At 39.5% G+C, this 11811-nt stretch overlaps 1 protein-coding gene and 1 long non-coding RNA gene across 4 annotated transcripts; both read left to right on the top strand.

The window, feature by feature from the left end:
• The first annotated feature begins 4216 nt into the window (after positions 1–4216).
• Positions 4217–10563, top strand: LOC309493394 (uncharacterized protein). Of its 3 annotated transcripts, XM_082162521.1 has the most exons (6): positions 4217–4363; positions 4555–4726; positions 5342–6802; positions 7022–7072; positions 9033–9116; positions 9363–10563. In XM_082162521.1, exons 1-6 carry the CDS (start codon positions 4343–4345, stop codon positions 9578–9580), a joined length of 2007 nt encoding a protein of 668 aa, XP_082018647.1. In that variant the 5' UTR covers positions 4217–4342; the 3' UTR covers positions 9581–10563. The 3 variants fall into 3 exon arrangements, with proteins under 3 accessions (XP_082018647.1, XP_082018648.1, XP_082018646.1); XM_082162522.1 differs by having other exon boundaries at positions 4217–4722; XM_082162520.1 differs by having other exon boundaries at positions 4217–6802.
• Positions 7779–8490, top strand: LOC309493425. The gene is made up of 2 exons (XR_014203920.1): positions 7779–7822; positions 8233–8490. It is a non-coding gene; the product is annotated as an uncharacterized lncRNA (long non-coding RNA).
• Positions 10564–11811: the final 1248 nt, after the last annotated feature.

Genomic DNA, 11811 nt, shown 5'->3' with positions numbered 1-11811 from the left:
TCCATCTCTCTCTATCAGTCTTACTGTCTATCCATCTCTCTCTATCAGTCTGACTGTCTTTCCATCTCTCTATCTGTCTGTCTGTCTATCCATCTCTCTATCTGTCTGTCTGTCTATCCATCTCTCTCTATCAGTCTGACTATCCATCTCTCTATCTGTTTGTCCATCTATTATATGTGGTCTTGACTCTTACACACTGTTTCTAGTGTAATGTACTTTGTGGGGACCTGTATTGTCTCAAGAATGCCATATAAACCCCTCTGTGATTAAATACACACACTTCCTACAGGTTTAGCGTAATGGGGACCTTGTCTGATGAGTATCAATTATAACTCATTTTTTTAACTCTTTTATTATAGGCTACATGCACGGATGATGAAGACATGATGACAATAAAGAACTGCTCTGGGGATTCTGTTACAACTGCTGGCATTTCACGACGTACAGTTGAGGTACATATATTTAATATCTATGTCTATCCATCTCTCTCTCTATCAGTCTGACTATCCATCTCTCTATCAGTCTGACTGTCTATCCATCTCTCTCTCTATCAGTCTGACTGTCTATCCATCTCTCTATCTGTCTGTCTGTCTGTTTGTCTATCCATCTCTCTATCAGTCTGACTATCCATCTCTCTCTATCAGTCTGACTGTCTATCCATCTCTCTCTATCAGTCTGACTGTCTATCCATCTCTCTATCAGTCTGACTGTCTATCCATCTCTCTCTATCAGTCTGACTATCCATCTCTCTCTATCAGTCTGACTGTCTATCCATCTCTCTATCAGTCTGACTGTCTATCCATCTCTCTCTATCAGTCTGACTATCCATCTCTCTCCATCAGTCTGACTGTCTATCCATCTCTCTCCATCAGTCTGTCTATCCATCTCTCTCTATCAGTCTGACTGTCTATCCATCTCTCTATCAGTCTGACTATCCATCTCTCTCCATCAGTCTGACTGTCTATCCATCTCTCTCCATCAGTCTGACTATCCATCTCTCTATCAGTCTATCTGTCTATCCATCTCTCTCTCTATCAGTCTGACTGTCTATCCATCTCTCTCTATCAGTCTGACTGTCTATCCATCTCTCTCTATCAGTCTGACTGTCTATCCATCTCTCTCTATCAGTGTGACTGTCTATCCATCTCTCTCTATCAGTCTGACTGTCTATCCATCTCTCTATCTGTCTGTCTGTCTATCCATCTCTCTCTATCAGTGTGACTGTCTATCCATCTCTCTATCTGTCTGTCTATCCATCTCTCTCTATCAGTCTGACTGTCTATCCATCTCTCTATCTGTCTATCTGTCTATCCATCTCTCTATCAGTCTGTCTGTCTATCCATCTCTCTCTCTCAGTCTGACTGTCTATCCATCTCTCTCTATCAGTCTGACTGTCTATCCATCTCTCTCTATCAGTGTGACTGTCTATCCATCTCTCTCTATCAGTCTGACTGTCTATCCATCTCTCTATCTGTCTGTCTATCCATCTCTCTCTATCAGTCTGACTGTCTATCCATCTCTCTATCTGTCTATCTGTCTATCCATCTCTCTATCAGTCTGTCTGTCTATCCATCTCTCTCTCTATCAGTCTGACTGTCTATCCATCTCTCTCTATCAGTCTGACTGTCTATCCATCTCTCTATCTGTCTGTCTATCCATCTCTCTCTATCAGTCTGACTGTCTATCCATCTCTCTCTATCAGTCTGACTGTCTATCCATCTCTCTCTATCAGTCTGACTGTCTATCCATCTCTCTATCTGTTTTTCTATCTATTATATGTGGTCTTGACTCTTACACACTGTTTCTAGTGTAATGTACTTTGTGGGGACCTGTATTGTCTCAGGAATGCCATATAAACCCCTCTGTGATTAAATACACACACTTCCTTCAGGTTTAGCGTAATGGGGACCTTGTCTGATGAGTATCAATTATAACTCATTTTTTTAACTCTTTTATTATAGGCTACATGCACGGATGATGAAGACATGATGACAATAAAGAACTGCTCTGGGGATTCTGTTACAACTGCTGGCATTTCACGACGTACAGTTGAGGTACATATATTTAATATCTATGTCTATCCATCTCTCTCTCTATCAGTCTGACTGTCTATCCATCTCTCTATCAGTCTGACTGTCTATCCATCTCTCTCTATCAGTCAGTCTATCCATCTCTCTATCAGTCAGTCTATCCATCTCTCTCTCTATCAGTCTGACTGTCTATCCATCTCTCTCTATCAGTCTGACTATCCATCTCTCTCTATCAGTCTGACTGTCTATCCATCTCTCTCTCTATCAGTGTGACTGTCTATCCATCTCTCTCTGTCTGTCTGTCTATCCATCTCTCTCTATCAGTCTGACTGTCTATCCATCTCTCTCTGTCTGTCTGTCTATCCATCTCTCTCTATCAGTCTGACTGTCTATCCATCTCTCTCTCTATCAGTGTGACTGTCTATCCATCTCTCTCTATCAGTCTGACTATCCATCTCTCTATCAGTCTGTCTGTCTATCCATCTCTCTATCAGTCTGTCTGTCTATCCATCTCTCTCTATCAGTCTGACTGTCTATCCATCTCTCTCTATCAGTCTGACTGTCTATCCATCTCTCTCTATCAGTCAGTCTATCCATCTCTCTATCTGTCTGTCTGTCTATCCATCTCTCTCTATCAGTCTGACTGTCTATCCATCTCTCTATCTGTTTGTCCATCTATTATATGTGGTCTTGACTCTTACACACTGTTTCTAGTGTAATGTACTTTGTGGGGACCTGTATTGTCTCAGGAATGCCATATAAACCCCTCTGTGATTAAATACACACACTTCCTTCAGGTTTAGCGTAATGGGGACCTTGTCTGATGAGTATCAATTATAACTCATTTTTTTAACTCTTTTATTATAGGCTACATGCACGGATGATGAAGACATGATGACAATAAAGAACTGCTCTGGGGATTCTGTTACAACTGCTGGCATTTCACGACGTACAGTTGAGGTACATATATATAATATCTATGTCTATCCATCTCTCTCTCTATCAGTCTGACTGTCTATCCATCTCTCTATCAGTCTGACTATCCATCTCTCTCTATCAGTCTGACTGTCTGTTTGTCTATCCATCTCTCTATCAGTCTGACTATCCATCTCTCTCTATCAGTCTGACTGTCTATCCATCTCTCTCTATCAGTCTGACTGTCTATCCATCTCTCTATCAGTCTGACTGTCTATCCATCTCTCTATCAGTCTGACTATCCATCTCTCTCCATCAGTCTGACTGTCTATCCATCTCTCTCCATCAGTCTGACTGTCTATCCATCTCTCTCTATCAGTCTGACTGTCTATCCATCTCTCTATCAGTCTGACTGTCTATCCATCTCTCTATCAGTCTGACTGTCTATCCATCTCTCTATCAGTCTGACTATCCATCTCTCTCCATCAGTCTGACTGTCTATCCATCTCTCTCCATCAGTCTGACTATCCATCTCTCTATCAGTCTATCTGTCTATCCATCTCTCTCTATCAGTCTTACTGTCTATCCATCTCTCTATCAGTCTGTCTGTCTGTCTGTCTATCCATCTCTCTCTATCAGTCTGACTATCCATCTCTCTCTATCAGTCTGACTGTCTATCCATCTCTCTCTGTCTGTCTGTCTATTCATCTCTCTCTCTCTATCAGTCTGACTGTCTATCCATCTCTCTCTATCAGTCTGACTGTCTTTCCATCTCTCTATCTGTCTGTCTGTCTATCCATCTCTCTATCTGTCTGTCTGTCTATCCATCTCTCTCTATCAGTCTGACTGTATCCATCTCTCTATCTGTTTGTCCATCTATTATATGTGGTCTTGACTCTTACACACTGTTTCTAGTGTAATGTACTTTGTGGGGACCTGTATTGTCTCAAGAATGCCATATAAACCCCTCTGTGATTAAATACACACACTTCCTACAGGTTTAGCGTAATGGGGACCTTGTCTGATGAGTATCAATTATAACTCATTTTTTTAACTCTTTTATTATAGGCTACATGCACGGATGATGAAGACATGATGACAATAAAGAACTGCTCTGGGGATTCTGTTACAACTGCTGGCATTTCACGACGTGCAGTTGAGGTACATATATTAACTGTGGCATTTTAGTAAGGATGATGTAAAGTAAGCCCATCATTGTTGGTAAATAAACCCTGACATGATCAGGACCCTAAATTGGAGTTGTCTTATGGTGCTTCAAGAAAGTCTTAAATAATTTGCCCTAAACTGTTAGGACAGTTTTTCAATTTTTTTTTTCTTTTTCTTAACAGCCTTTGGTTGATTACTCAGACAGTGAAGATGACATTTCGTGTTCTAAAATGATGACATCTTATAAACAGGTATTTATTTTTCATTGCTATTACCATTTCTTTTTAATTGCCTCATACTTCAAAAGCACTTTTTTTTTTAAACTGCATAATATTGTATTTTTATTTTTCATTATATGATAAACATAGTTCTATAAGCATATATTTTCCTAGTTTATTTGAAGGCTTGCCATTCTGACGTTTGTCTAATTTGTCTTTTTTAGATGAGACCTGCAACTCATGAGGACTCCGATATTTTTTACTCTGAAAATTCCAGTGGAGATGACAGTACAGACATTCAAGATGACATCAGACTGAAACATACACCATTTGCAATGAGTGAACAACATTCCACTTGTGCCACAACATTCAAAAGACCAAAAAACACCAGAGTAAGTGTTTTATTTAATTTTTTTTTCATTTTATTTATTAATCTATGAAAGAGGATTAACTAAACTGGATGGTCATTGTCTTTCAAGGCTAGAAGGAAGATTGCTGAGCACTCAGATGTTTTTGATTCGAGCGAAGATGAGTTATCTGAAGTCAGTGAGGAAGAGTACATCCCTGACACATCAGAAGAGAGTAGTGCATCAGATAGTAGCACAAGCCTTACTGTTTCACCTAAAGGTAAAGGAAAGCTCCAGACTTTGCCAGTCCAGTGCAGTTCAGCTGAGAACAGAAGTACAAACTACAATCCTCAAAGCAGCTGTGACTTAGGGAGCTTCCAGAGCCATGGTGCAGCCTCAGTTCCTGACAGCACAAGTTCAGTGATTATCCCAGCTATCATTAAAAAGAGGGATGGACTGAGAATGTATAGCAAGAGACAACATTGCTTTTTTTGTGACAGTGCTTTTACGAAAATTGCTAGACACCTAGAGCGCAAGCATAGCAATGAAGTAGAGGTAGCAAAGGCTCTAAGTCATCCAAAGGGCTCCAAAGAAAGGAGAATGCAGCTTGAGTATCTACGCAACAAAGGTAATTTTGCTTACAATGCTACTGTTATTAATACAGGCTCAGGACAGATGATTCCACGGAAACTGCCTAAAAAGAATTTGGATGGGGAAAAATTTATGCATTGCATTTACTGCCAAGGACTCTTCTTAAAGAAAACCCTGTGGCGACATGTGAAAGTTTGCAAATTCAAGCCTTCTGACGTGAAACCCAAACCTGGAAAAACCCGTGTGCAGGCTCTCTGTAGCTTTGCACAACCTCCCCCACCAGGAGTAACTCATGGTGTTTGGAAGCTGTTAAATGCTATGAACCAAGACCAAGTGGCACTTGAAGCTAGAAATGACTGGTGCATTTTAGAGCTGGGAAAGCATCTTTACAACAAGTATGGATCAAGAGTTAAAATGCATGAATACATCCGTCAAAAGATGAGAGAGCTTGGAAGACTCCTCATATGTACTAGAGAGGTAACACCCCTTACATCTATTAAAGAGCTCATCCATCCCACAAACTTCATGCATGCCGTTAATGCAGTTAAAAGAACAGCTGGATACATTGAAGAGACCAATGTGTATGAAAAGGCTAGTGTTGCTGTGAAACTTGGTCATAGTCTGAACAAAATCGCAATGCTTATTGAGAGCCATTCTACAATCAATGGAGACAAAGCAAGTGCAAATTTTGCGAGCAGCTTCCAACAGCTGTATCAAACCCGATGGCCCGAGTACATTTCTTCAACAGCACGGCGAACAATGGAGGAAGCCAAGTGGAACTGCCCACATTTGCTCCCGTTCACTGAAGATGTCAAACGTCTCCATGTGCATCTTGATGAGCAAGAGAAAGTGTACCGCAAACTCTTGTCAACACAGCCATCATCTCAGCATTGGTCAAAATTGGCAAAGGTTATATTAACTCAGGTTATGCTTTTCAATCGTAGGCGAGAAGGGGAAGTGTCACAAATGCCTTTGTCCGCATACACCTCCAGCAACCAAACAGAAGCTCATCCGGATATTAGCATGGCCCTCACAGAGTTGGAAAATAAACTGTGTCAGTACTTCAAGCGTATAGAGATCAGAGGCAAAAGAGGCAGAAAAGTTCCAGTGCTTGTTACTCCTTCAATGCAAGAGTCGATCAGCCTGCTGATTAAAAACCGGAGCAAGTGTGGAGTACTGAATGAGAACCCTTTCCTCTTTGCACGTCCTTCTGCAATGACCTTTTTCCGTGGCTCTGACTGCATCCGTGAATTTGCAGGTGCATGCAATGCTAAGAATCCTCAAACTCTAACTTCCACCAAGTTGAGGAAACAGATTGGTACCCTCTCTGAAGTGTTAAATCTGAGCAACACTGAGCTTGATCAGCTGGCTGACTTCCTAGGCCATGATATTAGGATACACCGTCAGTTTTACCGCTTACCTGAGGGGACCCTTCAGCTGGCCAAAATGAGCAAAATTCTTCTGGCCCTCGAAAAAGGACGCTTGGCAGACTTTAAAGGGAAAAATCTTGATGAAATCATCATTGATCCAGAAGGTACTATACACTGTTACTGTGACCATTGTCTGAATTGAATTAATTTAGAGATATTGGTTCTGTTTTTTTTATTCTGTAATAGTTTACATAAATTGTAATATAGGTTTTTGGGAATGCTTTGGAATAGTATGCATGTATTACCTTGTGTTTTTAAATTAAATGTTTATTTAAAATTTAAATAAAAGTTAAATGATTCATTTCTGTGTTTTCTACCCTCAGAGAACGTTACAGTGGACAGTGATTTAGAGGAGTCTACTTCCAATCCGAAAGGTAACAATTTCATTTAGCCAGTTTGTTCCAATTAATTTTTGCCTAATTCTAAATTGTTGTTTCTAGGGATGGCAAATTGGTTTGAAATGGGTGGTTCATCTTTAGATTATTTTTCTCACTTTCTACTGACTACATGCACAAATTACTTTAGCATGTTGCTTAGGCATTTCCAGTTTAGTTTTTTCCCTCGTGGTTTGCGCATGAGCCCGCACACACCCCAAAACACTTTTGCCAACTTCTAAACCCTGCTCAAAGTTGCTTTATGTTGTTAAATGGCATCATAAGCTAATTAGCATAATCATTACATAATTTATATATTAATATTTGTCAAAATACAACACCAATTGAGATTGAGAGAGCGGCTTTATTCGCTAGACTTAAACCTAAAAATACTCCTGTATATATGGTGTATTTGGAAAATGCAGTGTTTTAAAATTATCATTCTGCTTTCTATGCACAAAATACAGATTATGTGTGTTTATCAACCAGTATAGCTATTTTCCTTAAAGGATAATTCTGGTATTTAGCACTTTGAGTCTCTTTTCTGGTTTGTTTTGGGTGAACTAGAGTGGTGGACACAGAAATGTTGACGATGGGTCCTATCTCGACTTTTTGACTCGTTTAGAATCGCCTTTGACCGCTTCAGAGTGGCTGTCTATGTATGGGCCTGCACGAACATCCTTAAAACAACCCTTAACGTTCGTTTTCAAAACTGTGCAACTCACCGAGTGGTTAGTGGTGTTCGTTGATGTTCCAAAACAAGTAGCGTAGCGAAATACAGTTTCTGTCGTGTTTTATTTGGCATTTTGTAAAATCCCATTGATCTCTTTTGGAGGACTCATTGCTCGTTGATATTACTGCGCTACCGGGAACGGAAAAGATGCTTCAGACTCAAATAGCGAGCGGAAGTTTATACTCGGTTGTGAGGTATCTGAAAAAATAGTTCCACTATAGCAAATAATAACACGGATTGAAATCATACATTGCGCTGATATATTTGTTTTTAATAATCAACGAACACCACTAATCACTCGGTGGGTTGCACAGTTTTGAAAACGAACGTTAAGGGTTGTTTCAAGGACATGTTCGTGCAGGCCCATACATAGACAGCCGCTCTGAAGCGGTCAAAGGCGATTCTAGAAGTCAAAAAGTCGAGACAGGACCCATCGTCAACATTTCTGTGTCCACCACTCTAGTTCACCCAAAACAAACCAGAAAAGAGACTCAAAGTGCTAAATACTGGAATTATCCTCTAACACGCCCATCTTGGTTTTGGTACAGGAATGCAGTCAACTATATTTTCCAGCCGCTGAATGATGTAGACTTTTCCAGATTCTGACTAAGCTAGCTTGCTGCAATAGTGACGTCACATGCATGCAATGATTACAAATGTGAATAGGGATGATTGGATTGTTAAATTGTTTAGCAATTAGATTTGTTTTTTAGAAAGTGTGACTTTTTGGATGGTGAGTAATATTACTGCAATTTTATTAGTAATTGGTTGCACTACTAGTTACCAGGGAAAGTAATTGTATTGCTGTGCATTACAAGTACTCAGTGGAAGTATGATCCCCCATGGGTTAGAAGTAAGTTTAAATAACTGATTAAAAAATATTACAAAGTCCTCTTTTTATTCCAAAAAGGAATACAATTTTATTTTATTTTCATTGTTTTATTCCAGTCCCCAGGACACACCTCCCAGAATATTTTAGATGACTCCCTAATTAAACACTAAGAAGCTAAGTTGAATCAGGTGTTTTAAATAGTGAGGCATGTAAAACACCTCAAAATTCTGGTAGGTGGGTCCCCAGGACTGAAGTTGAGAACTGCACTTTATGTTCTCAAGTTATTTTGGTTGCATTTAAAACAGCAGTGATAAATAATAACAGATGCGGGGTAGCTTTGTCAGTTTAATGAAGATATGTGTTAATACTCAGACTGGCATAATTTTTACTTTCAGAGTGCACAACAGGATCATCACCACAGCACCCTGAATGTGAAGACAGCACACTTCCCGCAGACCCAGTGTCCAAAAAAAAGAGGGGTATGTTCATTTTAATTTCAACTGATTGATGGTTAATATGTTCTCCAGTTGCAGTAGGTTTCTATTTACAACATGATTTTTGAAGCATTTCAATATACTAACTACGGAAGATTGAGATTATTTCAAACATTGAATGTCTCAAGCTGATCTCAAGGATCCGTATCTTGGACCGATTAAGCATTTAAGCAACTTCTTACTAGTGAAATGCTAAGATATATGATGTAGACCTACTTGTTCCCTCTACAGGTCACATCAAGAGGACAGCCTGGAACAAACACGAAATTGATGCAGTAGAGAACCACATGATGAGGTTCATAAAGAACCGCAAAGTTCCAGGGAAGGCAGACTGCGTAAGGTGTTTGGAAGCTGAACCATCTGCTCTAAAACAGAGAGAATGGTCTGCTCTGAAGTTTTATATCAAAAATCGAATCTCTGCTCTACAAAGAAAAGATCTAACACACTAATATGGAAGTAAAATAATGACAAATGTTTTTGAAACTAAAAAGCTTGTTGAATTGCACTAAGTAAAAATATGCAGTGCATTAACCCTGCTTGCATTTTAATGCATTGTATTTTCAGGCCTTGCATTTGTATGGGCTGAAATTCAACATGGTTGTATATTTAAGCTGTGAATATTTCAATGCAAAACATTTCACACATGTTTTCATTCTTAAAAATTCAACAATCCATATTCACCTTTCAGATTGCACTTCCAAAATGTTCATTCTGTTTAAAAATACAACCTATAATATTCGACTGGCAATTTTCGGTCCATTTTATTCCACTTCCACAAATTCAGTGGTTCAAATTCGAACTGCAGGAAAAGCAGTAGATTGCCGATTGATGATCTCCATAGCTGTTAGTCGGCCTCACCAGCAGGGGAGCAAGCGGCCGTTGACGAAGAACACTATAGAGCAACGGGTGAGAGACTCACTCATTCGTTGAATTACAGAAATGGAGCGAGCAGTAGTAGGCCATTTGTGATTATCATCAGGGCGATGAATTGTGATGATTATCATATGGAAAAGCTGATAAAGACACAAAAGCTGTGTTTACATTGAAGTCTTCACTGTTACTTTTGTACATGCAAGTTTTGCACAGCTTTCTCTGTCGTGACCGAGATTGTTTTTCCCCGATGCTGATGCACAGATCAAACGTTAAATCTGAGGTAGTAGACATATATTTCTCTCGGTTGTTTAGTTTTCTTAACTGTATATTGCGCTGCTGTGCCGCAGAACTGGGGATTCCCTTAATACGTCACTCTCCAGGATTCCCCTGTGGTCTCAGGACACTCAAAGTTACTCAATGGACAAAATACAGTGATATAAAAGACCAAACTCGCAGGCAAGCAGATGGACTCAGAATAACGCGCAAAGCTTAATGCTGAGCGTTTCCCAGTGATAGACTGGCATAAAGTTAGCTTGGCGTTGGACATTCGCACATTTAGGGACCGTCTCTAAAGTTACATAAGACATTGGTACACATGTTTCTAACTTCAATTGCATTTGAAGAGAATGACTTAGTCATAAAACCAACTGTAAAGTGTTAATAGGTGCCATGATGCACACTTTTACTTTACAGTTGGTTTTATGACTGTAAGTCATTCTCTTCAAATGCTATTGAAGTTAGAAACATGTGTACCAAAGTCTTATGAGAGACGGTCCCTAAATGTGTGAATATCCAGTTTCAGGCGAACTTATGCCAGTACTTCACTGGGAAACGCTTAGCGTGAAACTTTGCGCGTTACATTCATATTCTGGTCCATCTGCTTGCCTGCAGCCTATTAATATCGCCCTCATCCCCAATAAGGTGGGAGTTTGGTCTTTTATATCACTGTATTTTGTCCATTATTTTGAGTGTCCTGAGACCGCAGGGGAATCCTGGAGAGTGACTATTGAGGGAATCCCCAGTTCTGCAGCACAGCCGCAAGGACGTGCAAAGAGGAAAGGGTTCTCATTCAGTACTCCACACTCGCTCCGGTTTTTAATCAGCAGGCTGATCAACTCTTGCATTGAAGGAGTAACAAGCACTGGAACTTTTCTGCCTCTTTTCCCTCTGATCTCTATACGCTTGAAGTACTGACACAGTTTATTTTCCAACTCTGTGAGGGCCATGCACAAGCTGTTTATGAGTCAAGATACGTATCTATCATTAAATCTTTACATTTCATTCTGATGATGACAAACTGAAGTGAAATGAAGAGACTGACTGTATGTGTTAATATTTATGAACAAATCATAGTTACATTTGAAAAATTCATTCTCTACTTCACTTTCATCTGAAGTGCTGACATGTTTTTTCTCTCTCTCTCTTTTAGCTTTTCTGCAAATATGTGTTCACACGTATGGAGTTTTAGGACACCATTAGGTCACTTGATGGAGTTTTTCGGTTCCTTGCCACTGTTGCCTTTGGCTTGCTCAGTTGGGGATATTTTGGGGATATTTAATTTAATTTTATCAATCAATAAATTCCTCTTGAAACAAACTTTGTTGTATTATTTTAATTTAATACTGTGAAGCTGCTTTGATGCAATCTGTATTGTGAAAAGCGCTATACAAATAAACTTGACTTGACTTGACTTGACATGCACTAATATTTACTTTCTTTAATTGTTCAATTTATTTAGCATAAAAATCAACATATCATTAAGAATCAGACTACATCAAAACGACCCGTTCACATACAACATCATTTT

The sequence above is a fragment of the Leuciscus leuciscus genome, assembly GCF_965113295.1.
Source record: "Leuciscus leuciscus genome assembly, chromosome: 2".
NCBI classification, from domain to species: Eukaryota; Metazoa; Chordata; class Actinopteri; order Cypriniformes; family Leuciscidae; genus Leuciscus; species Leuciscus leuciscus.
The sequence above is the reverse complement of the archived record's forward strand: the minus strand, read 5'-3'. Positions and strand labels throughout refer to the sequence as shown.